Raw genomic sequence first — 26,814 nt, 5'->3', positions numbered from 1 at the left:
CTTTAATCCTGCAGCCCCATCCCCCTGTCCATTGTTGTGCTGCTCTTCAGTGCTCGACTCTGGGGTACGTGAGCATCCACAGGAGGGACTTTCACAGCCACCTTCTCCCATGGGCAGAGATGTCTTGCCCCAGTCCAGCAGCTGAAATGTGTTTCCCTCTGTGCTGCCAGTTGTCCTTTTTCCATCATTCGAGCCACCCCACAGAGCATTTGCCACCATCCCCAAGTCAGTGCAGAGATGGAACTCTAGCCATTTCTTTCCTCAGAGTTCCGGGTATGGTCCCAGTATTGCAGTGACTGCAGGAACAGGGCACCCCACAAAGGGACATTTCTTGGCCAAATACAGACAGAAAGAGGGACAAACTGTCTGTGACTCCAGGTTTGGCCTCGCAGCCACCGCTGTGGTTTGCAGGGAGCTGCAGTGTGGCACGGCCCTGGCCGTGCCCGGCAGCGCTGGCCTGGGAGAAGGTGTGGGTGCCAGCTGGCCCAGGGAGCTGCAGCGTGTGGGGAATGAATCCCTGCTGGCCCCCTTCCCCCAGGGTTACGCTGCAGGGCCTTGTGGGACCAAGAGGCCATTGTGACACTGCAGATCCTCATGGAGCCACGGGACCATTGTGACACTGCAGATCCTCATGGAGCCATGGGCCCACTGTGACACTGCAGATCCTCATGGAGCCAGGGGGCCATTGTGACACTGCATAACCTCAGGGAGCCAAGGGACCATTGTGACACTCCCAAACCAAGAGCCAGAGTGAAACTACGGCACCCTATGAAACTGATACTGAAATCAGCCGGATAGAAACTTTCTAAAACAATTTGAGTATTAGAAAGTGTTCTGCCAATTGAAAGGGGCGATTTTAAAAACAGAGACACCAATAGAAAGAATGGTCATATTTTACTATGAATATTAAGGCAACACAAAAGTAAAATGATATATTCAATGAAATTACATGCTTGGCTTTAGCAACAAGCAAATGTAAGCAAGGTAATGCACCTAATCATTACTAGACAAGAGAAAGGATAGGACTTGAGAAAGACACATCACCAATTGCCTAAATACTTTACCACCATGCAGAGTCTGCAGTGGCTGGGGAGCCTTGTTTCACAGCGAGGATCTGGAGAACCCTTCCCAGCAATTGGCAAAATCCTGAGCTGTGCATCCACCCATAGGTGAGGTCTCCAAATTCACCCCAAATGTGGGTCCAGCTTTCATAAGCCAAATGACTAACTCCTCACAGTGTGGGCTATGACATCACAGGGTGGGCTGTGACATCACAGAGTGGGCTGTGACATCACGGGGGGGCTGTGACATCACGGGGGGCTGTGCGGAGTCACAGTAGGGCTGTGTGAGGTCACTGGGTTGGTCACTCTGCCCCAGTCCCCCTCACAGTTTCCCCAGAGAAGTCCAATGCTGTTCATGCCCAGAAGGGTTCCCTGTCCCCTGGTACCCCTCGGTGCACCTGGAGCCACAGCCTCCACCAAAGGATGTTCCACAGGACCGGCCCCAGAGCCTGACATGGGGACAAGGGGCTGGGCTGTGTGACCAGGACATCAAGGACATGGATTATCCAGGTCACTGTGGCCTGGCTTGGGTTCCCCAGGGCAGGAAAGATGTCTGGCAGCTGGAGCAGGGTTAGGGAAGGGCTCCAAGGTGGGGCTGGAGCCCTTGGGCTGTGAGGAGAGGCTGAGGGAGCTGGGCTTGTCCATCCCCGAGCAGGGAAGGCTGAGGGGCTCCTGATCCCGGCCTGGCAGTGCCACCCAGGAGATGATGGAGAACACAGAGCCAAGCTCTTCACCCGGGGGGCTGGTGGGAGACAAAAGACTGGGTGGAAGGGGAAAGAGAGGAGCTTCAGCCAGGAGCTTCAGGAGGAGATAAAAAGAGTCAGGCTGGTTTCAGCATTTCCTCACCACCAAAAGCAGCCTGACCCCCTTTCTCCATTCACCACTGACAGCTTTGCAAATCAGGAATTGTTCAGGCTGTTTTATCCCCACTTCATGCAGAACATCCTGATACAAAAACTGAACTGTATTTTATCTATCACAGAATCATCTTTGTCTAAAATTGTTTTTATACAGAAATCCCTTGTGAATGGTGGACATGTCAGATGTTTCTGGGTTGTCTCACATTGCTGAGGGAAGAGTTTCCATGTCCCTTATATTGTATCATGTTTACATTTTTTATTTCTTGGCCATGAAGAGACATTTTCTGTGCCTCTGAGTCCCACCAGCTCCCAGCCCCAAAGGACACAAACCTGGTGAGTTGTGGTTCCCACTTGCACCTCCCACCATACCCAAAGCAGAGCTGCCTTGTCCCAGAAAGTCCCTGGCAATGCAGAGATGAAGGGAACAGGACAGGCTGTGGGGATCAGGGGCAGGCCACACCCAGGGATTTGGGGTGGTTGTGAGCCCAGGGCAGGAGCCTGCCCTTGGCCCTGCTGAACCTCATCCAATTGTCCTCGGCCCATGGCTCCAGCCTGTCCAGATCCCTCTGCAGAGCTTCCTGCCCTCCAGCACAGCCACACTCCCACCCAGCTTGGGCTCACTGGGAACTGACTGAGGGTGCCCTCGATGCCCTTGTCCAGATCATCCATCAGGAGATTTAACTGACCTGGCCCCAATCCTGAGCCCTGGGGACACCCCTGGATGTGACTCCATTCCCCAGCACCCATCCAGCCAGATTTTGACCCAGGCAACAGATGCTGCAGATGGTGCTGGATTCAGTTCTTGTGAGCCCAGAATACTGGGATTAGTGCAGCTGTAGCTCTGCACAAGGGAGATCTTCATCCACTTTCTCTCTTTTGCTCCCTGTGGACTTGGAGAGAACTCCCTACTTCAGTGTGTGATTTGTGTGTGCAAAGGGAAAATCTGGACAGAATTGGGGCAGGGAGGGTTTGGGGCATCTTGGGATCTGTGCTGGGCACAGAATGTATTTAACATTGCTCTGAGACTGTCTGATGTGGAAAGTGGATCTAATATGCAGCAGAGGAATGACTTTTGCTTGTTATGGAGTTGTGTCTTCCCTTGGTTTTGTTTGCTAACAATAAATGTACATCCCTGTGTGTCTCAGGCAGCTCTTTTTCCCAGTAAAGCAGGTGGGAGTTTGTGCCAAGGAGCTGAAAGCTGCAGGTGCAGCCTGGAGTGGAGGAAGCTCAGATTTGCACAAGGCTGCTCTGAGTGCCAGGGGCTGGATGAGGGAAATGGTGGGGTGGGGGTAGGGACAGAGTCTGATTGATTGTCAGTCATGAAGGGTCTAGATTTTCAGATCTATTCAGACTGCACTAGGAGGTTCTGGGGATCAGTGTGAACTGGGGATTGCTGATATCGATCTATAAACAGCAAAAGAAAACAAAGCAGGACAAAACAATTCTGTCTTCATTGTTTTCAATACAGTATATTCACTTTGAATACACTTCTGAAATGTGTCTAATAAACCACAGAAGAATTGAAGACTTGAGTTATTCCCAGTGGCTTGACTTGTTTGTGAGTTTTGAAGAAATGTTAATGAGCCTTTGTCAATGAATTTCTCAACTGAAGAGCTCAAGAAAGAAGAATAGATCTTTGGAAAAGTAAAATTCATCAGCAACCTTCAAGTGGCTGAGGATCCATTCTCATCAGAGCAGGAATGAACTGAAATGGGCACAGCTTTGTGGCTGCCCCAGCTCTGGGATGGGCCCTGGGCCGGGAGCAGGAGCAGCTCCTGAGGGCCACAAGGCTGGGGCTCTTGTGCTGGCCTGGGCAGATGGGATGGCAGCAGCGGCTGCAGAGATCTGTGCCCTTGGTGGCATGGGCAGAGCAGGGAGGGGGCCCAGGACATTTGTCACCCATGCCAGCCTCTGTCCCCAGGCATTGCCAGCCCTGGCTGCTCAGCCCAGGTTTGTGGGGCAGTTTGGCTCTGGCCCAGCTCCATCCTCCTGCGGGGCTCAGGGCCTGTTCCCGGCCACGGCCAGCCCTGCCCAGCCTCTCTGCTGGCCCAGAGCCCGGGGCAGGGCTGTCTGTGCAGGCCCACAGGTGCCATGGGCTGTGCAGGAGCTGGCAGAGGCTGCCCAGCAGGGACGCCACGGGGCACAGAGCCCCAAGGCTGCTGTGGGCACCACGGCACAGGGGCCGTTCCCACCCGCAGTGCTCCTGTCCTGCCCTGGGCCTGCACAGGGGCTGTGGCACCATGGCTGGGCCAGCGCGGCACAAAGGGGCCACGCGGCCGCTGCCGGGGCTGACAGCAAGGCCAGGCACAGACAAGGAATTGCTGGGCATTGCCTGCGCTGGGCAGGGCTGGCTGTGGGAAGGGCAGAGCTCAGGTGGCCTTGGTGGCTGCAGGAAAAGTCAAGAGCCAAAAGAGCCTCCATGCCTGTGCTGGAGACCAAGGCTGGAGGAGGGAGAGGCAGGGCTGCTGTGGGATCGGGAGGGAGATTGAATTCGGGCAGACACCAGTGTCAGGCTTAGGAAAGCTTGAAGAGAAGAGAAGCTTCACAAGTCTCTGTCTTGGTTTAGGAAGACAGGTATCTGCTAGGTAAAATTACAATCAGAGACTCTTTGGCAAAGATTTGGGAAATAGGAATAGCAGTTCTTTACTAGTATGTAATACAAAGCAAACAAACACAAAAAAAACTCCCCCCCCACCAAACAACTACAGCATTAATGACAAACGACAACAGTACCAAGAACCTTGAGGGCTTTGTTTCACAAAACCCAGGGCAGTTTGGTTTCGGTGTCCCTGCAGGATCCTCAGAGCACCAAGCTGGAACAGTGGAAAAGTCCCGGGCTGGTAGCTGGGATGGCAGGGTGTCCCGGCAGGCAGGGGGTGCAGGGTCACGCTGCAGCAAGAGGAGCAGCGCCGAAGAAGTTCGAAGGCGAGGCAGAAAAGCGACTCAGCTTCTCCTCGGCGTGCTTTGCGGCGGCTGAGATCCTCGAGGAGCGGCCGACACGCGTCTCCCGAACGCCGGAAGCAGAAAAGCACGCAGCTGCCTCAAGCTGTGTCTTTTACCTGCGTTATCTCCCCCTTCCACCTTTTGTCCATCTCTTTGTTTCAGCCAAGCACTCTCAAGTATCCAACACCCGGTCCCCTTGGCAACCCGTGGGGAAAAAATTCCCCAGAGAAAGAAGGAACAAACCCAACCCCCAACATTATCCACCCCGAATTTTTTTCCCATACAAACATATTACATTGAGTTTTAACTATTAAAAATACATATATATATATATGCAAATATGGATGCAGCCACATTGTCATGGATAGTTCACCCCAAAACAAGGTCCCCTTGAGGTATGCATCGGGTCTCTCCATCCTTTTGCATCACCCACCAGGTGCAACCTGGTCCCTGAGCGAAGACAACCCCACGGATGGGATTGTCTTTGCTGGAGGCAGGATTAATCCAAACAGTTTTTCCCAGCATACCTCTCATGTGTACCACTGGAACCTTATCTCCGTCTGTCTTTTGCAAGGGCTCAGATTGGGCAGGACCTGCTCGGTTGGTGGAACCTCGAGTGTTCACCAACCAGGTGGCCTTTGCTAAATTAGTATCCCAATTCTTAAAGGTTCCCCCACCCAGTGCTTTCAAGGTAGTTTTAAGCAGGCCATTGCACCGTTCAACTTTCCCGGCCGCTGGTGCATGATAAGGAATATGGTACACCCACTCAATGCCATGTTCTCTAGCCCAGGTGCTTATAAGACTATTCTTGAAATGAGTCCCATTGTCCGACTCGATTCTCTCAGGGGTGCCATGTCTCCACAGGACTTGTTTTTCCAGGCCCAGGATGGTGTTCCGGGCAGTAGCATGAGGCACAGGGTAGGTCTCCAACCATCCAGTGGTGGCTTCCACTATGGTTAGCACATAACGCTTGCCCTGGCGGGTTTGGGGAAGGGTGATGTAGTCAATCTGCCAGGCTTCCCCATATTTATATTTGGACCACCGCCCACCATACCATAAGGGCTTCACCCGCTTGGCTTGCTTGATTGCAGCACATGTCTCACAGTCATGGATAACCTGAGAAATACTGTCCATGGTTAAATCCACCCCTCGGTCTCGGGCCCACTTATAGGTGGCATCTCTGCCCTGATGACCCGAGGCATCATGGGCCCATCGGGCTAGGAACAACTCTCCCTTGTGTTGCCAATCTAAATCTATCTTTGACACTTCTATCTTGGCAGCCTGATCTACCTGCTTGTTGTTTTGGTGTTCCTCATTAGCCCGACTCTTGGGAACATGGGCATCTACATGGCGGACTTTCACAGGCAGCTTCTCTACACGAGTGGCAACGTCCTTCCATTCATCAGCAGCCCAGATTGGTTTTCCTCTACGCTGCCAGTTGGCCTTTTTCCACCTTTCCAGCCAGCCCCACAGAGCATTGGCTACCATCCACGAATCAGTGTAGAGGTAGAGCTTTGGCTACTTCTCTCTTTCAGCAATGTCAAGGGCTAATTGAACAGCTTTGAGTTCAGCAAGCTGACTTGATCCCCCTTCTCCTTCAGTGGCTTCTGCAACCTGTCGTGTGGGGCTCCATACGGCTGCTTTCCACTTACGGTTCATTCCCACGATGCGACAGGAACCGTCAGTGAAGAGAGCGTAGTGTGTTTCTTCTGCTGGCAGTTGGTTGTATGGAGGAGCTTCTTCAGCTCGTGTCACTTGTACCTGCTCCTCTTCGTCCGTGAAACCGAAGTTTTCTCCTTCCGGCCAGTTTGTAATTATCTCCAAAATCCCAGGGCGATTTGGGTTTCCAATACGGGCACGCTGTGTGATGAGGGCAGTCCATTTGCTCCATGTGGCATCGGTGGCATGGTGCGTGGAGGGAGCCTTTCCTTTAAACATCCACCCCAGCACTGGTAGTCGGGGTGCCAAGAGGAGTTGTGCTTCTGTGCCAATCACTTCTGAGGCGGCTTGAACTCCTTCATAGGCGGCCAAGATCTCCTTCTCTGTGGGAGTGTAGTTGGCTTCAGATCCTCTGTAACTTCGACTCCAGAATCCCAGTGGTCGGCCTCGGGTCTCCCCTGGCACCTTCTGCCAAAGGCTCCAGGACAAACCGTTGTTCCCGGCTGCAGAATAAAGCACATTCTTCACATCTGGTCCCGTCCTGACTGGGCCAAGGGCTACTGCATGAGCAATCTCCTGCTTGATCTGGGCAAAGGCTTGTTGCTGTTCAGGGCCCCAGTGGAAATTGTTCTTCTTGCGGGTAACCAGGTAGAGAGGGCTCACGATCTGACTGTATTCAGGAATGTGCGTCCTCCAAAAACCTATGGCTCCTAGGAAAGCTTGTGTTTCCTTTTTGCTGGTCGGTGGAGACATTGCTGTGATCTTATCAATGACCTCAGTGGGGATCTGCCGCCGTCCATCTTGCCACTTTACTCCCAGGAACTGTATCTCTCTGGCAGGTCCCTTGACTTTGCTCTTCTTGATGGCAAACCCGGCTTTCAGCAAAATCTGGATGATCCTCTCTCCTTTCTCGAACACTTCAGCTGCAGTCTTTCCCCACACAATGATGTCATCAATGTACTGTAGATGTTCCGGAGCCTCACCTTTCTCCAGTGCAGCCTGGATCAGCCCATGGCAGATGGTGGGGCTGTGTTTCCACCCCTGGGGCAGCCGGTTCCAGGTGTACTGCACGCCCCTCCAGGTGAAAGCAAACTGAGGCCTGCATTCTGCAGCCAGAGGAATGGAGAAAAATGCATTGGCAATGTCAATAGTGGCATACCACCTCGCTGCCTTGGACTCCAGCTCGTACTGAAGTTCCAGCATGTCCGGCACAGCAGCGCTCAGCGGTGGAGTCACTTCATTCAATGCACGATAGTCCACAGTCAGTCTCCATTCTCCATCAGACTTGCGCACAGGCCAGATGGGGCTGTTGAAGGGTGAGTGGGTTTTGCTGACCACCCCTTGGCTCTCCAGCTCACGGATCATCTTGTGGATGGGGATCACGGCGTCCCGATTTGTCCGATACTGCCGACGGTGCACTGTCGAGGTGGCAACAGGTACTTGTTGTTCTTCTACCTTCAGGAGTCCCACTGCAGATGGGTTCTCTGATAGTCCCGGCAAGGTGTTCAACTGCTTAATGTTCTCTGTCTCCACAGCAGCTATTCCAAAAGCCCATCTGAGTCCTTTAGGGTCTTTATAATATCCATTCCTGAGGAAGTCTATGCCCAGAATACATGGAGCCTCTGGGCCGGTCACAATCGGAAGTTTCTGCCACTCCTTCCCGGTCAGGCTCACCTCGGCTTCAACCAGAGTCAGTTCCTGTGATCCCCCCGTCACCCCGGCAATGGAAATCGGTTCTGCCCCCACATGTCCTGATGGCATTAGAGTACACTGCGACCCAGTATCTACTAAAGCTTCATATTTTTGTGGCTCTGATGTGCCAGGCCATCGAATCCACACAGTCCAAAAAACCCGATTTTCCCGTGCCTCTTCCTGGCTAGAGGCAGGGCCCCTCTAGCACTGGTTATTATTCCCTTCTTGGACATACATGGTAGAGGTTCCTTCGAGGGAATCTGACACAGCATTCCCACCTCCGTAATACCTGGCAGCTTGCTCATGGGAGGCTGAGGCTACCTTCATTCTAGTGGAACTCCCTCTGTTAGCGTTTCTCTCCTTGAGCTCACGTACCCGTGCTGCCAGGACAGAAGTAGGTTTCCCATGCCACGCTCCCATGTCCTCCCCATGGTCCCGCAGATAAAACCATAGGTCAGCTAGAGGGGTGTACCCTCTCTCTCTCGCTGGGGAATGTTGGGCTCTGATTCTGGGGCCTGTGACTCGCACCGGTGCTACATGGGAACTGTTCCTTCTCATCTCCTCTCTCATTTCCCTCATCTCCTCTTTGAGTTCCTTCACCACCGCAGAGACATGAGCCTGCATTGGGCCACTGATCATACTTTCATAATTTCTGAGCTTGTTGGCAACAGAACCCACTGTCTCTCGGTTATCCTCGGCATTAATTGTTGCAATGAATGTGGCGTATTGGGATGGTCCATGAGTTGCCAGATTCCACAACATGTGCCCTGTGCATTTAACCTTGTCGGGGTCATTATCATGCTGTCCGGTCCTCCCAAAAAGTACTTCCAATACTGCCACTTCTCTCAACTGTTGGATTCCTTCCTCAAGGGTCTTCCATCGCATTCTATTGTTGTGCTCTTGCATTCTGTCTCTGTGGACAAATCTCTCTCTCACACTCATTAGAAGTCGTTCCCAAAGGGGAAGGGGCCTTTGCTCTCTTACAAATACCTGATTTATACCTGAGTCCTGGGTCAAGGGTCCCAAATTCCTTGCTTCAGCACTATCCAGTTGCACACCTGTACCCATAAGGTCCCAGACTCGAAGTAGCCAGGCTGTATAAGCCTCACGTCCTCGTCGTGCAATATCTTTTTGCAGATTACGTAGACTTTCATATGTCAGGGACTCAGTGATGATCTCAACCTGTGGCTCTTCTGTGGACTGTGAGGACCCTCCTTTCTTACCCTTAATATCAGGATCTGACGATTTCACTTTACACTTCCTTGTTTCCACAGGGGCGACTGCTGCTGGCTGTGGCTGCCCTTGTGGTTCAGCTGGAACCTGGACAGTTGTAACATCTGTGGGTTCCACTGCTGCACCATCAGTCTCTGCCTTCTCGGGGCAGGGGGAGGGTTTTTCATGAGCTGGGGAAATGTACTCCCTCAGCATCTGGCCCATCTCATGTATTTCTTTTACCAGAGCCTCAACCCAGTCCGGGTGGGTCCTTTCTGAGGCAGGCTGTGGGGCAGAGTCAGGCTCTGGGGTATCATCCCTATTCTGTGGGCTAGGTATCAGGGTGGTTATCCAGGTCAATCTTCCCTTATCTCTGAATGCTAAACAGAATACGCATATTAGCAGCACCAGCCATTGTATGATATCATTAGCATTCAGAGAGGATTTAAACCCTTCAAAAACTGGTGGGGCAGACCCAAAGAGATGGGTAAAGGGTTGGGAAAAAGAAACTTCCCCCGGTGTCATTTCCTCACAGTAGGTACCATTGTTAAAGTAACTCCAAAAACACACAGTTAGTGTACGATAGCCCTGAATCCATGTGCCTGCCTTCCAGAGGAAATTAAAAATCCATGAGTTCTTCACCTTATTAAGCCATAAAATAAACTGGATGACAGTCACAGTAGCCTTAGTTATAGGGCCCATGTTTAGATAAGGGCCTGCAAATGGAAGGAATACAGCCACAACCACATGCCACCCAAACCAGGCTAAGTTAGACCACATGATGCAGCCTAATGAGGTTTTTATATCCAACGCACACAAAAGAAAGTACTAGGTTAGTTAAGAACTGCTATTTCTCTTCCCTTTTCTTTTCTCAGTGCCCTCAAGCCCCACACTTGGGAGCCAAAATCTGTCTTGGTTTAGGAAGACAGGTATCTGCTAGGTAAAATTACAATCAGAGGCTCTTTGGCAAAGATTTGGGAAATAGGAATAGCAGTTCTTTACTAGTATGTAATACAAAGCAAACAAACACAAAAAAAACTCCCCCCCCACCAAACAACTACAGCATTAATGACAAACGACAACAGTACCAAGAACCTTGAGGGCTTTGTTTCACAAAACCCAGGGCAGTTTGGTTTCGGTGTCCGTGCAGGATCCTCAGAGCACCAAGCTGGAACAGTGGAAAAGTCCCGGGCTGGTAGCTGGGATGGCAGGGTGTCCCGGCAGGCAGGGGGTGCAGGGTCATGCTGCAGCAAGAGGAGCAGCACCGAAGAAGTTCGAAGGCGAGGCAGAAAAGCGACTCAGCTTCTCCTCGGCGTGCTTTGCGGCGGCTGAGATCCTCGAGGAGCGGCCGACACGCGTCTCCCGAACGCCGGAAGCAGAAAAGCACGCAGCTGCCTCAAGCTGTGTCTTTTACCTGCGTTATCTCCCCCTTCCACCTTTTGTCCATCTCTTTGTTTCAGCCAAGCACTCTCAAGTATCCAACACCCGGTCCCCTTGGCAACCCGTGGGGAAAAAATTCCCCAGAGAAAGAAGGAACAAACCCAACCCCCAACAGTCTCGAAGTGGGGGATGTAACCAGATCTAAAACTATCTCCATCTGTGCAGCATACACAATGGTTGTTCTTCAAAACACACTGGCCCATGGAACTGCACATTGTCCATTGTGTAAGAAGGAGAATTGGAAGGTGACCAGATCCAGTTGTGCCAACTTTTAACAGTCCACTGGGCAGTCAAGTGTGACTCTGGCATCACCAACCACCAGGGACCACCAAAGAGACCCCCAGGACAGAAGAACACATCTGTGAAGGGAGGGGAGAATATGTTAATGATTTCAGGAAAATGATTATCATATGTATGATTATTCTGTGTCAATCAGTGCACAGGTATGTAAAACACAGCCTGTAAACAGGAACTTTCCTGTACTCTGGATGTACACCTTTGGGAGATGCTATTCCCCCTTGTGCATCTGGGTGAATAAAGAATGGTGCTTCTTCCTGCACCCTTGGTGTTAAGCAGCTTATTTTATTCTTTCTCATTTTTGGTAGCAGTGTCACAATGGATGCTTGCTTCTGTGGAGCCCTGCAGTGTCACAAGGGTCCTTTGGTTCCATGATGTCCCATCATGTCACAGTGGTTGCCTTAGTTCCATGGGGTCCCAAAGTGACACAATGGCCCCTCATGGAACCACATGAGACCCTGTAGTGTCATAATGATCTCCTTGGCTCTGCAGTGTCACAATTGGACTCCTGGTTAAAGGAGACCCCAAAGTGTCACAATGGATCCTTTTTTTCCATTAAGTCTCACTGTGTCACCATCAGTTCAGTCAGGCCCCACAGTGTCCCAATGGTCTACTTGGTTCTGCAGTTTTGAAATGGCCTTGGTTCCACGAGGCCCTGCAGTGCCACACAGGCTCTTGTTATACAAGACCCCACAGTGCCACAAGGATGCCCCTGCTTTCATGAGGCCCTGGGGTGCCATAATGGCCCCTTGGTTCCTTGAGGGCCCTCGATGTCACAATGGATCACTTGGTTCCCTTGGCCTCCCCTGTGACACAATGGTTCCTTGATTCCAAGAGCTCTTGCAGTGCCACACTGCTCTCCTTGGTTCCATGAGGTCCTGAAATGTCACAGTGGCCCCTTGTTTCCAAGGGGCACCCCAGTGTCACAAGGGTTTCCTTGGTTCCACAGTGTGACAATGCACCCTTGGTTACAGGAAGCCCTGCGGTATCACAATGGACATTTGCAAGGCTGGAACTGCTCTGGAGCCAGGCTGAGAGAGCTGGAGCTGTTCAGCCTGGGTGTGAGAAGGCTCCAGGGAGACACTGGAGTCCATTCCAGCACCTAAAGGGGCTTTGAGAGAGCTGCAGAGGGTCTTTGTCCAAAGTGACAGAACAAGGGGGAATGGCCATGAGGGGAAGAAGGGCAGGTTTTAGATGGGATATTGGGAAGACATTTTTCCAAGTGAGGGTGGTGAGGCCCTGGCACAGGTTACCCAGGGAGGCTGCAGACTCACCACCTCTGAAGGTATTCAAGGCCAGGTTGCATGGAGCAATCTGGTCCAGTGGAAGTTGTCCCTACCCACGGCAGGAGATTGGAACTGGATGATCTTTAGGAGTCCAACCCAGACCATTGTATGATCCTAGATTTGCCCCTCCTGCCCTCGTTTAGCAGCAGGTTGGCATTGTCCTTTTGCAGACATTTCCTGCAAACACAGCAGCTGAATTAACTTTGGTCTTGATGTTGCCTGCAGCCTCCATCAGCTCCAGCTGAACTTTGGCTTTCCTAAATACGTGAACACATGCTCAGGTCAGATTTCTGAATTCTTCCCCTGTAGCCTGTGCTCACTTCCACCTCCTGGTCGTTGTGTTGTGGCTCATCCCTGTCATTTGTCCCTGAGGCAGCACAGCCCCCCTGCCCAGCACAGGCCCCACATCCCCCTCAGCAGACACGACACAGCACAGGGTGTGTTTTGGGTGGGCAAATGTTCGCCACCAGAGTGTCCACAGCAGACCTCAGTGTCCAGTTCCAACACCCACATCCCGTGCCAGGGTTCACAGAGAGCCCTGCCCTGGGGTCTGCCAAGGGCTGGGTGAGGAGGGAGCCTGGGCAGGGCTGATGCTGCCCCTACACCGGTCCTGAAATCAGCAGGAGGAAGGAGATAACCACAGAACAAATAGACCAATAAACTGGGGTGAGTGCCCAGGTGTGTCAGTGGCTGATGGAAGAGGCTGGAGGGATGGTCAAAGCCCTGGGGCACCTTCTCACACTGGCCATGCCACCAAGGCCACAGACCAACCTCCTCAGTGCTGCACCTGCCTGTGTGAGATCCCTGCCAGGGGACTGGCACAGCTCCACACACCTGCTGGAACGTGTCCTGGCCCTGCGGAGTGACACAGTTCAGCTGACATGGGTGGGTTTTATCTCCTGGGCACTTCTCAGTTTAGCCCAGCCCAGCCCAGCCCAGCTTCTGCTCAACCCAGTCCAGCCCATTCTGGGTGAGCCCCATGGCAGTGCCTGCTCTGCGCTGCTCCAGCATTGGGTGCACTCACCCCACAGCCCTGGCCCCCTTGAAGGGATCAGCTGATGCTGAGGGGCAGAGAGGGAGGTCAGCCCCCACATCAGCCCCAGGGCTGGAGCTCCCCATGGCAGGGAAATGGAGCTCAGTGACAGTGCAGAACTCCTGCTCCTGGCTCCAGGAGATGCCCAGCACAGGCTGCCTCTGCCCACTCAGTGCCAGCCCCTCTCCCCAGGCCAGCACAGCAGCCCTGGGCAGAGGAGAGAGGGGCCTGGCCAGAGCTGGTGCCTGCCGCAGCTTCTTCCTCTGGATTCCTCCCTGCAGGCACAGAAACCCTCCCTTCCTCTTCTCCCTGGACATCCCTTTCCCCACCTGAGCATGCCCTGACTGGCCGGGCTGGCTTTTCCTGCTGCGCTAGCCCCTGCTCCCCACAGGGCCCTGAGCTGGCCTGCTGCTCGGGACACACCAGGTTCTGCTGCTGTCCATTGCCGGGGCTGCAGGGAAGCAGCAGCTCCAGGGGAAGGTTGCAGAAAGGCTCTGGGCACTGAGGCTGAAAGGGGCACCCCAGGGTGTGCAAGTTCTCTGTGTGGGAGCTGAACCTGTGACCCCTTGAGCCCTCCCACGTGCTGGGGCTGCACCTCCATCTCCAGAGATGTGACAGATGGGAGCAGAGACAAATAATTCCTGCTGCATTCTTTATTTTGTTTGCTTCTACAGGTGACCTGGATCCATAAGTAGAGGAGGGGTTTTGTGTCAGATCACACTGGTAGAATGATAGGAATATTTTTTAGCTGAAAATAATATTCAATGCATAATGCACAATAAGAACAAAAACACATGATCAGAAGACCATCTGATTTTTTCAGAGGATGAGAGACTCATTGATATTACAGTAGTCAAACCTGTTCAAATACTTCCCTCAGGGTTTTCTTGACATGAGAAGTGACCACCAGAGGCCGAAGTCATCCAGAGGTCTCTGTGCTGGCAACTTTTGTCTGGAAGAACCCTTGCATATATGGAATTTTTCAGGGGGAGTATCAGTTTTGGCCATGGGCACCTGGAAAGACAGATGGTTCTTCTCCATCTCATGGTAACTCATAAGGTTCCATGGACATGTGATTCTAAAAGAGTGTTACTTATATACAGTAGCTACACATGTATTACAATTTACCCATTACCATAACATCCACCCCAAGTCCCCAGATTTACTCCTTGTTTTACCTATCCCTGCAATCTTGAGCCAGATGTCTTCTACTTGACTTACAACTGTCCTGGCAGGGAGAGCAGGCCCTGCATGCCTTGTTCCTGAGCTAAAACATCACAGGCACAGGAAAAGTTGAATTAAGCCTCCTGGTTTCAAGCCCAAGGCTCTCTGTGCCCAGGCAGAGGCAGGCAGGACGCAGAGCTGTCAGCAAAGGAAGGGCCCAGCCAGGTGGGGCAGCCGGGGGATGACGACAGCCTGCAGGGACACAGGCGCAGGTACGGACACCGTAGGACAGCCTGGGCTGCACAGGGCACAGGGATGGGCAGCAGCTGCAAGGTCCTGACAGAGCCAATTCCTGCAGCACTTTGGCCATGGCTGCTGGGCCTGGGCCTGAGCCATGAGGAGGAGACAAGTGACCCTTGCAGGCCTGGGGCCTCATTGCCTCCTTGTCCCTGCTCAGCAGCCTGGCAGGGGCCGCCCCATGGTGCTGCCCTTGGCATTGCACATCCCCATATCCCAGTGGGCCGGGAAGAGCCTTGAGCACTGAGGGAGGGACAGGATGTGCCTTGGCAGGGGCTGGGGCTCAGGCCTTGGCCCTTGGCATTCCTGAAACACATGCAGGTTTGCTCAGCATCAGAGACACCTTTGCCTTGTTTGTCCCCACCTGTCATCACTACCTGCAGTGTTCTGCCGTAACTGGAACCTAGGGACACCTTCTCAGTTGTGTCTCTCAATGGGTCCCATTAAAACTTCAAGAAACTTTGGAGTTTCAATTTCACTTTGAAAAGTTCTCAAAAAGTTCTTGAAAGAGTTCTTGAAAAGTTTTTTAAACACTCTCTGGGACTGATACCACTGTAAACAACACCAACGTCCCAAGAGGGTCAATAAATTCCTTTCTCAGTCGTGTCCTTCAGTGGGACCCATTAAAACTTCAGGAAACTTTTGAGTTTGTATGTGATTTTAGATTCTTGAGTAATTTATTTAACTGACTCTCAGGGACTGATGTTCAGAGAGTCAGCACTAAATCTCCAAGAGGGTCATCACCTTGTCTCCCCTGAGCCTTCTCTTCTCCAGGATAAAATGCCCAGACCCTTCAGCCATTCCTCATAGGACTTGTGTACCAGACCCCTCATCAGCCTTGTTGCCCTTCTCTGGACATGCTCCAGCCTTTCAATGTCCTTCCTAAACTGGGGGCCCAGAACTGGACACAGCACTCGAGGTGCTGCGTCACCAGTGCCAAGTACAGGGGAAGAATCACTGCCCTGCTCCTTCTGGCCACACCATTCCTGATCCAGGCCAAGTGGCATTGGCCTACTTGTCCACCTGGGTACACTGCTGCCTCATGTGCAGCCTTCTGTCCAGCAGTGCTCCAGGTCCCTTTCTGCCTGGCCACTGTCCAGCCGCTCTGTCCCCAGCCTGTAGCACTGCAGGGGTTGTTATGGCCAAAGTGCAGGACCCGGCCCTTGGTCTTGTTAAACCTCCCATTGTGGGATTTGGGCCCTGGATCCAGCCTGTCCAGGGCCCTGTGCAGAGCCCTCCTACCCGCCAGCAGATCCACACTCACACCCAGCTTGGTGTCACCCTTTTTCCATGAGGCCTTACAGTCAAAATTGTCTCCATGTTCCGTGAGGCTGTGCAATTTCACAATGGTCCCTTTGGTCCCAAAGGCTCTACAGTTTCACAATGGCCTCCACGTTCCAAGGGGCCCCTTGGTGTCACAATGGTTCCTTGGCTACCCGGCCCCTGCAATGTCACAATGGCCTCTTGGTCCCATGAGGCACCACAGTGTCAAAATACTTTCCTTCACTCAATGACTCCCCTCAGTGCAACAACGGCACCCTGGTTAGATGAGGTCCTGCAGTGTCACAGTGGTCTCCATGGCTCCATGAGGCCACATACAGTGTCACAGTGGCCCCTTGGTTCCATGAAGGCCCAGAGTGCCACAATGGTCTCCTTGGTGGTGCAGTGTCACCATGGATCCCTGGTTACAAAAGATCCTGCAATCTCACAACAGCCCTTGCTTCCCCAGAGCCCTCCAGTGTCAAAATCATCACAGAATCACAGAAGTAATCAGGTTGGAAAAGCTGTTTCAGACCAGCAAGTCCAACCAGTGACCCAACACCACCTTGTAACCCAGACCATGTCTAGCTTGTCCAGGTCCCTGTACAGAGCCCTCCTACCCGCCAGCAGATCCACACTCACACCCAGCTTGGTGTCAGCTGCAAATTTGCTGATGGTGGACTCAATACCCTCATCCAGATCATCAGTGCAGATGTTGAAATCCACACTGGCTGGGTCTGATCTCTCAGCCATCATGTAGGTGCCATGTGATGGCACTCAAGGGGATCTGTTCCATAACCTTGCTGGGCACCGAGGTCAAGCTGACAGGCCTGGAGTTTCCCAGATCCTCCTGCCAGCCCTTCTTGGGGATGGGCTCACATTGGCACCTCCAGTCCTCTGGGACCTCCCTGGGGAGCCAGGACTGATGAGAAATGATGGAGAGCAGCTTGGGGAGCTCATCCACCAGCTCCCTCATCCCCCTAGGAGGGGTCCCGTCTGGTCCCAGGGACACCTGTGAGCATCTGAGTGGCTCAGCAGGTCAGCAGCTGCTTCCTTCTGGATTACAGGAGGGCTGTTCTGCTCCCTGTGCCCATCTACCAGCTCAGGAGAACACTTGTTCTGAGGACAACGTGTCTGGTTGTTAAAACCTGAGGCAAAGAAGGGGTTAAGAACCTCAGCCTTTTCCTCATCTTTGGAAACCATGTACTCACCAATTAGGAATGGAGATTTTCCTTACCCCTCCTTTTGCCATTAATGTATTGATAAAATAATTGGTACTATCCCTCACAGAAGCAGCCAGGTTAAGTTCTAATTTTCTTTTTGCATGACCTACCAACATCTTTAAACATTTCCCGAGTTGCCTTTCCTTCTGTCCAAAGGTGATGCACCCCCTTTTTTTCCCCCTGAGTTCCTGCAAAAGCTCCATGTCCAGCAAGGCCAGTCACTTTCCTTGCTGACTTATCATTGGGCACACAGCCTTCTCCATTCCTTCAAACTATATTTCTTGAAATGTTTCCATCCTTCTTGAACTCCCTTGTTTTTAAGGGCTGTTTCCCTTAAAAAAATCAGTACCTGTTTCAATACTCTCCAAATCTGCATCTTGGATAGGTCAAAGTCTGCCCTCTGTAAGTCCGCTGCAGAATTTTGTTGATGCCCCTCCTTCTTTCACAGAATATATAAAAACTCTATAATTTCATGGTCATTGTACCCCAAACAGCTTCTGATCAGCACATCTCCCACCAGCCCTTCTCTGTTTGTGAACAGCAGGAGACAGAGCTTTCCTTGGCAGTGGGAAGAGAAGGAAACCTCCCCAAAGCTTGAAAGGTTCAGTCTGGAGCTGAGCAAAAAGAAAAGTCCGTCTAGGGCAGAATTTTGGTGCAGGAGGTGTCCCAGCGTGAGGCCGGGCCATGGCCTGGCTCTGTGTGCCAGGAGCCGGCAGCGCTGGGTGCAGGGAGCCCAGGGAGGGCACAGAAATGCTGGGCTGAGAAATGCTGGGGGGACAGTGAGATGGGCGTGTGCAGCCGGCCAGGGCACAGCAGCAGCACACACAGGGGGCACAGCCTGCAGGACACATGGCCAAGGGCCGGGCAGGGCTGGCAGGGCCACAGGCACCCAGACCTTTTTCCCCTGGGCTCTGCCAGCGCCTCTGGAGGCCCCACAGAAGGAACTTTCCTTTCAGGGGCTGCACTTTGCTCCTGCCCGGCCCCTCCCTGAGGAGGCTGGCAGGGCTTGCAGCTTTATGACATTTGTCCTTGCTGCTTGTTAAAAATGAGCAGGAGACAATGTTTCCTCCTAAATTGCCTTTATTAGAAAGGAGTTGGCTCAGAGGGATGCCCTACGCTGCTGGGGAGTCTCGCTTCCACTGCTGAGGAGGTGGTGCCGAGTCGATGCTGCAGAGACCGCTGTAGATCCAGGAGTTTGCTCACCACATGGGAGCTCTCAGGAACTCATTTGGGCTCGTCAAGTCTAGGGGTGTCTTTCCTTCGGAGTGTCTTTGAGGTCATGACCAGATACCAGGATCAGTCAGCCAACACTTCAAGGTGTCCACAGTTCACTGCTGTTCTCCGGGGGGTTGAATTTTTGGAGATTCGACTCGGCTGGGGACTGTTGTGGTCAGTTCTGTCCCAGTTTGCAGCGGGGTCCATAATTTTCATAGGGGTGGCAACAGCAGCTTGATAGGCAGGCTGGGGCTGACAGGATGGAGGAAGATGGCTAGCAGGAAATAGAAAGATGGCTGGCGGGAAGCCAGCAGGGCAGCAGCAGCAGTCCAACTTGGGAGAATTGCTACGGCATTCTAAGGGGTTTCAAAAGGGCTACAAAACTTACAACTCAAGAAAGAAAAAACTGGGGCTGGGATACATATAACGTGTAACAATTCATGGGCACAACTGGGATAAATATAGCATGTAACCACTAATGGGGTATAATTAGTAACTTTTCAGCTTGAACGTTCAGCATGGGGTCTGTAGCCTAGGACGATGAGACAGGTAAGTGGGGTTTCTAAGGGAGGAGGGAGGGGACAGGATTTGGGGTACAGAACGGGGATTTTACAGCTTTTATAAACGACGTTTTAACCTTTAATGTTATGGAACCTCATAACATACAACTAGTAACTTCCTTTACTCAGAGTTGTCTAATCTTAGTTTATTACAGTTGGGCCCTCACCTGTGGCTGGAGGCACCTGCAGGAATTCCCAGTGTCCAGGAGTGGCTCTGCAGTCCTTGGCTGTGACAGCTTCCCCCAGCTGATGTGTGGATCTGGTTGATGGGAAAGTCTGAGAGTAACTGGTACATCTTTTTTCATAATCACTGCAGGCAATCTTTGGTAGTGATGATTGGGTGCATTGCTGAGCTTCTCCTTTTGTCATTCTTTGCAGTTTTGTGTTATAATAAATCACACCATACCTGAACTTTGTGTCTGTGTTTTTGGTGCTGACCCTGCTCAGCAGCAGAACAGACACTGCAGCCCCACAGAACCAAGGGTACATTGTGACACTGCGGGGCCTGGTGTGACCAAGGGGACCAGAGTGACACTGTGGGGCCACATGGAACCATGGAGACCATTTTGACACTGCAGGTGCTCATGTAACCAAAGATCCATTTTTTTCCTCTCTCTGGCACTGCAGAGTCCAGACTCTCCTTGTCACAGCCCCACAGGGCAGCAAAGTCAGGTCTGGCCCTGCAGTAGGAACTGGAGGCCATGAGGGTCAGGGACAGTGACTCTTTCTGCTTCCTCAAGATTTTCCCCCTGGATGTGTTTCCCTGTTCCTGATCTCTCCCTGCCAGCACTCATAGATCCCAAATCTCTGTGAACTTTCCTTGGGCCTGCAGAATTCTGCCTGTCAGCAGGGCACTGTCTGGGGGCAGGTTCTGTTTGCAGGTGGGACAAAGGACAGGTCAGTCTCAGCCTGATGGGTCCTCATGCTGAGACAACAAGATAATACTTGAACTATGCAAAAAACTGTAGCTGAGCAGAAAGAAGTAGTTACTTTGTAACAAGGAATGTGAATAAGCCCTTTTCAGAAATCAGCAAATTTAGCAGAATTAGCTGTATTGTTTTGGCATGGCCTGGTTTGTGGCAGCAGGGGCATGACAAAGGTGGCTCCTGTGGGGAGCTGCTGGAAGCTTCCACCATGTCTGGCAAGGCCGGTGGCTGATGGCTCTGAAGGTGAACGTGCTGCTGCCAAAACTGGGCCAAGGAGAGAGGTTGGTAACGCCTCTGTGATGACATATTTAACAAGAAAACCAAAACAAAGTCACAAGGTTTTTGCTGCTAGTCAGAGAAGAGGAGGTGAGAACATGTGAGGGAAACAACATGGAGACACCAGGGTCAGGGGAGAAGGAGGGGCAGGAGCTGCTCCAGGCTCCAGAGCCGAGATTCCTCTGCAGGCAATGGTAAAGACCACGGTGAAGCAGCTGTGCCCCTGCAGCCCATGGGGATCCACGGGGGACACAGAGATCCACCCACAGCCCATGGGGATCCACGGGGGACACAGAGATCCACCCACAGCCCATGGGGATCCATGGGGGACACAGAGATCCACCCACAGCCCATGGGGATCCATGGGGGATGCAGAGATCCACCCACAGCCCACAGGAATTGACAGGGCACACAGAGATCCACTCTTAGCCCATGGGGATCCACAGGGGATGCAGAGATCCACCCACAGCCCATGGGGATCCGCAGGGGATGCAGAGATTCACCCACAGCCCATGAAGATTCATGGGGGATTCAGAGATCCACCCACAGCCCATGGAGATCCATGGGGGATGCAGAGATCCACTCTCAGCCTGTAGCGGAGATGCCCGTGCCAGAGCAGGTGGATGCCTGGAGGAGGCTGTGATCCAGTGGCAGACCCGGTGGAGAGAGGGGGCCCTGCTCCCAGGCTGAAGCAGCCTGTCCTTGGAGGACTGCACCCCGTGGGAAGAGAGACCAACACTGCAGCAGTCTGGGAGGACTGTGTGCCCGTGGGAGGGACTCACGTTGTAGCAGATGCAGTGGGGCTGCTGCTTGTGAGAGTGGACCCACACTGGGGCAGTTCACAGAGAACTGTCTCCCATGCAAGGGACCTCACGGTCTCACAGGGGAAGGACTCCTCTCCCAGAGTAGCAGAAGAAAAACTCTTGTTGAAATGAGAAAACTCCCAAACCATGTCTCCCTGTGCACCAGGGGGATAACGGGTGACAGGAGACCCCACTCAACATCAACAGCCTTGGACTTCTCAGGGGAAAACTGTGAGGGGGGCTGGGGCAGAGTGACCAACCCAGTGACCTCACACAGCTCTTCTGGGAATCCACACAGTCCCCCTGTGAGGTCACACAGCTGGTCTCTGTGATGTCACAGAGATGGCCTATGATGTCATAGCTGCTGGATGACCTCACATAACCCACTCTGTGATGTCATAACCCACTCTGTGACCTCATGTTACCAGATGATAAATGGTCTACACTTGGTGAGCTTACACAATGCTTGTTCTCAAAAACCACTTGCCCATGGAAATCACACAAAGCCCATTGTGGTGGTCAGAGGCTGCCTGGAGCACAGTGACCATGAAATTATTGAGTTTTAAAATATTCTGTGAAAGAAGGAGGGGCATCAACAAAACTTTGGGCATCAACAAAACTTCACAAAACACTGGACTTACAGAGAGCAGACTTCAGCCTATTAAGGATGCAAATTTGGGGAGTGCCAAATCAAATACTGATATTTTTTAAGGAAAAGAGCACTTAAAAGCAAAGGTGTCCAGGATGGATGGAGACACTTCAAGAAAGAAATCTTGAAGGAGAAGGAACAGCCCGTGCCTCTGTGCAAAAAATGAGCTTGCAAGGAAAACAACTGGCCTGGCAGGCCATGGAGTTTTGCAGGAACTCAGATGAAAAAAAAGAGGCTGCATTACCTTGGACAGTGGGGGAGGAAAGTAAAGAAATATTAAAGGATGTTGCTAGGTCATGCAGAAAGAAAATTAGGTTCAAGATCAATTAGGACTTAACCTGGCTGCTTCTGTTATGGATATTAAAAATCATTTTATCAATACACTAACAGCAAAAGTAGGGACAAGGAGAACCTCCATTCCTTATTAGGGGAGACATGGTTACCAAGGATGAGGAAAAGGTTGAGGTACTGAACATCTTCTTTGCCTCAGGTTTCAAAAATGAGACCGGTTTTTCTCAGGACAAGTGTTCTCCTGAGCTGGTAGATGGGCACAGGGAGCAGAACAGCCCTCCTGTAATCCAGAAGGAAGCAGCTGCTGACCTGCTGAGCCACTCAGATGCTCACAGGTGTCCCTGGGACCAGATGGGACCCCTCCTAGGGGGATGAGGGAACTGGTGAATGAGCTCCCCAAGCTGCTCTCCATCATTTCTCATCAGTCCTGGCTCCCCAGGGAGGTCCCAGAGGACTGGAGGTGCCAATGTGAGCCCATCCCCAAGAAGGGCTGGCAGGAGGATCTGGGAAACTCCAGGCCTGTCAGCCTGACCTCGGTGCCCAGCAAGGTTATGGAACAGATCACCTCGAGTGCCATCACACGGCACCCACAGGATGGCCGAGGGATCAGACCCAGCCAGCGTGGATTTCAACATCTGCATTGATGGTCTGGATGAGGGGATTGAGTCCACCATCAGCAAATTTGCAGCTGACACCAAGCTGGGTGTGAGTGTGGATCTGCTGGCGGGTAGGAGGGCTCTGCACAGGGCCCTGGACAGGCTGGATCCAGGGCCCAAATCCAGCAATGGGAGGTTTAACAAGACCAAGAGCCGGGTCCTGCACTTGGGCCACAACCCCTGCAGTGCTACAGGCTGGGGACAGAGTGGCTGGACAGTGGCCAGGCAGAAAGGACCTGGAGCACTGCTGGACAGCAGGCTGGACATGAGGCAGCAGTGTGCCCAGGTGGCCAAGAAGGCCAATGGCTCCTGGACTGGGTCAGAAATGGTGTGGCCGGCAGGAGCAAGGCAGTGATTCTTCCCCTGTGCTCAGCACTGGTGTGGAGAACCTCAAGTGCTGTGTCCAGTTCTGGGCCCCCAGTTTAGGAAGGACATGGAGGGGCTGGAGCATGTCCAGAGAAGGGAAACAGTGCTGGTGAGGGGTCTGGAACAAAACTCCTGTGTGGAGTGGATGAGGGAGCTGGGCTTGTTTATCCTGGAGGAGGCTCAGGGGAGACCTCATCACTCTCTACAACACTCTGACAGGATGGTGCAGCCAGGGGTGGGTCAGACTCTTCACACAGGGAACAGCGACAGGACAAGAGGACACAGCCCTAAACTTTGCCAGGGGTGGTTTAGGCTGGTCATTAGGAAGAAATTCTTCACAAAAAGGGTGATTGGGCATTGGAATGGGCTGTCCAGGGAGGTGGAGTCACCATCTCTGGAGGTGTTTAAGGAGAGGCATGCAGCATCTGACTACACTTCTTTTGACCCTGGGAGTTTCTCTCCGAGGGGACAGATACCGTGGGATTTTGGAGGCAGGAAGAGGACGGGTCTGGGGGGCAGCTGCTCTCACTCTCATCATCGAAAGGAGGAGGGTAAAACTGTTGCCTCCTGTGGGGAGAATTCACTGTCATCAACAGAGTCCAGTCCTAGGGACCTGTCATCATCTGCTCGTGTGTCAAGGAACCCTGAGCTGGCTTTTTTTTCCTGCCTTGCTGGGAGCCAGGCCAGTGCTGTCCTGCCTTTGCTGCTTCTCAGGCACTGCTCTGAGTCTTTGCCACGCTGTAACCCTGAACCCCCTGCCCTCCAGGATGTCCTACAGTTCTAGCTACCACCACCAAGCTTCTAATACATCTCAGTCACCAGCCCAGAATTTCTGCTCATCCCTGCTGTTCCAGCTTGGTGCTACTCAGAGTTCTGCAGAGGCACCGGATCAGACTGCCCCAAGATTTGTGAAGCAAAGCCTCTCCTCCATCCCTTCCAGTCTTGGCTGAGAAGGCCATCATGAGCTTCCTGGTTGTATTTTGTTGTTAATGCCATAGTTATTGTTGGTTGTTTGCCTTGTTACACGTACTAGTAAAGGACTGCTATACCTATCCCCATATCTTTTCCTGAGAGCCTCTAAGTATCAGAATTATAATAATTTGGAGGGAGGGGGGTTACATTCTCCATTCCAAGTGAGGCTTCTGCCTTCCCTAGCAGACACCTGTCTCTCAAACTAAGAAAACCTAGGAGCCATTGTGACACTACAGAGCCTCATAGAATCATGGAGACCATCGTGACACTCTAGGGCCTCATGGAACAAGAGTGACACCAAGCTGGGTGTGAGTGTGGATCTGCTGGAGGGTAGGAGGGCTCTGCACAGGCTGGTTCTAGGGGCCAAATCCAACAATGGGAAGTTTAACAAGCCCAAGGGCCGGGTCCTGCACTTGGGCCACAACAACCCCTGCAGTGCTACAGGCTGAGGACAGAGCGGCTGGACGGTGGCCAGGCAGAAAGGGACCTGAGGGGACTGCTGGACAGCAGGCTGGACATGAGGCAGCAGTGTGCTCAGGTGTAGGAGATGAGCTGTACTTGAATCATCCAGACTGAGCAATATGCTAGGCCTCTAGGCTGTGGCACTGAGGCCTGTCTAAGTTGTGGTGCAGATAGAAATTAGTGCCAAGTGTGTGTCGCATTAGAAATTTTCACTTAAGGTGTTGCAAGGGTCAAAGGGTTTCATAGTAGTTAACAAGTATAGTAATTGGTGTGGACATAGCAGCTACCTTAAACAGTTCATTAAACAATGAGTGTTTGCATTCTTCCCTGTGCCTTATACCAATGAGAATGTATCTAGAAGTGTAAACAATATAGAGTGTATAAAACCTGCCATCTTACACAGAATAAAGGAGAAACGTAGCAGTAATCATATTGATTGGACCTGCGTTTGCTCTGCCGACTCCTTTCATTATTTTGGGGTTCCCCTGCAACTTTGCCCAGGTGACCAAGAAGGCCAATGGCACCTGGTCTGGATGAGGAATGGTGTGGCCAGCAGAGCAGAGCTGCTGTGCCAGCACTGATCTGCCCCCAGCTCTGCACATAGACATTGCTGCTGCAGCTGAAGGAAACAAAAAGGGGGTTCTCCAGAGAAAATTTTGCTGGGAGATACTTAAGTTTATTTAGAGCCACTGAGAACACAGCTCCTCAATGACACAGTCTGTGGCCACAGAAAACGTGAAGAGAAACAAATGAGAAAGTGCACAAACAATGGCCTTTGTAGACAATGTTAGAAAACTAAAGCACAGGGAAAAAAACTCAACGACCAAACCAACAAGAAGTACCAAAGATGACTTTTATTACAAATGGTTTGCAGAAACTGTACAGCAGTTTAATGTTTCTGCAATCGTCTAGTGATGAGTTTCCACACTGCAGCCTTGAGCTCCTTGTTCCTCAGGCTGTAGATGAGGGGGTTCAGGGCTGCAGACACCACTGAGTACAGAACTGACAGTGAAAGATCCAGGGATGGGGAGGAGATGGAGGGGGGTTTCAGGTAGACAAAAAATGAGGTGCTGAGGAACAGGGGGACCACGACCAGGTGAGGGAGGCAGGTGGAAAAGGCTTTGTGCCGGCCCTGCTCAGAGGGGATCCTCAGCACAGCCCTGAAGATCTGCACATAGGAGAAAACCATGAACACAAAACAGCCAAAATCTAGGAAAGCATTTAGCACAATGAGCCCAATTTCCCTGAGGTAAGATTTGGAGCAGGAGAGCTTGAGGATGTGTGGGATTTCACAGAAGAACTGGCCCAGGACATTACCCTGGCACAGGGGCAGGGAAAATGTATTGGCTGTGTGCAGCAGAGAAAGGCACTGGCCCAGGCAGCTGCTGCCACGTGGGCACAAGCTCTGCTGCCCAGGAGGGTCCCGTAGTGCAGGGGTTTGCAGATGGACACGTAGAGATCATAGGACATGACGGTCAGGAGGAAATACTCTGCTCCAAGGAAGAAGACAAACAGAAAGAGCTGTGCAGCACATCCTTCATAGGAGATGGGCCTGGTGTCCCAGAGGGAATTGTGCATGGCTTTGGGGACAGTGGTGAGGATGGAGCCCAGGTTGGTGAGGGCCAGGTTGAGCAGGAAGAAGAACATGGGGCTGTGCAGGTGGTGGCCGCAGGCTACGGCGCTGATGACGAGGCCGTTGCCCAGGAGGGCAGCCAGGGAGATGCCCAGGAAGAGGCAGAAGTGCAGGAGCTGCAGCAGCCGCGTGTCTGCCAATGCCAGCAGGAGGAAGTGGCTGATGGAGCTGCTGTTGGACATTTCTTCACTCTGGGCATCATGAGCTGTGGAATGAAGACATTTACATGCTGGGACCAACCTTTGGGTCAATCCTATGGGTTTTTTTGCAAAATTCCCTCAAAACCGCTTCTCCTGTGGGGGAACTTCACTAAACATTTTTCTTTTTTTTTTTTCTTTTTAGCTTGGGTTTGTGCTTCTGAGTTACCACCTCATCTCTAGTACTGCTCTCAGTCTCAACACTGGGGAGCCCAAAGGGGAAACAGAGCTCCTTGTGCCCCAGTGCAGTCAGACTTGCTGGTTCCCACATATTTGTCCTAAGCTCATTTCACCATTTCCTATTTCAGATTCGTAACAGTTAAAACTGGTACAGGAAAAAAATGGCCTTTTTGATGAGTCCAAAATCAATTTCTCTAAACC

At 52.1% G+C, this 26,814-nt stretch overlaps 1 protein-coding gene and 1 pseudogene across 1 annotated transcript in view; both read right to left on the bottom strand.

Moving 5' to 3' along the window:
- The window catches only part of LOC136302468 (serine/threonine-protein kinase pim-1-like), a gene marked incomplete at its 3' end in the record, with an annotated part of 44,678 nt that extends 27,721 nt beyond the window's left edge, over positions 1-16,957 (bottom strand). Inside the window, exon 1 of the mRNA XM_066205949.1 lies at positions 16,825-16,957. Coding sequence (XP_066062046.1) covers positions 16,825-16,957 — 133 coding nt within the window. The remainder of the gene's footprint in view (positions 1-16,824) is intronic.
- Positions 16,958-25,492: 8,535 nt separating this feature from the next.
- Positions 25,493-26,418, bottom strand: LOC136302467 (olfactory receptor 14A16-like; annotated as a pseudogene).
- Between the last annotated feature and the right edge of the window lie 396 nt (positions 26,419-26,814).

The sequence above is a fragment of the Chamaea fasciata genome, unplaced genomic scaffold, assembly GCF_029207755.1.
Source record: "Chamaea fasciata isolate MVZ Bird 193981 ecotype frontalis unplaced genomic scaffold, bChaFas1.0.hap1 SCAF_29, whole genome shotgun sequence".
Taxonomy (NCBI): Eukaryota; Metazoa; Chordata; class Aves; order Passeriformes; family Sylviidae; genus Chamaea; species Chamaea fasciata.
This window is presented reverse-complemented; position numbering and strand designations above follow the sequence as displayed.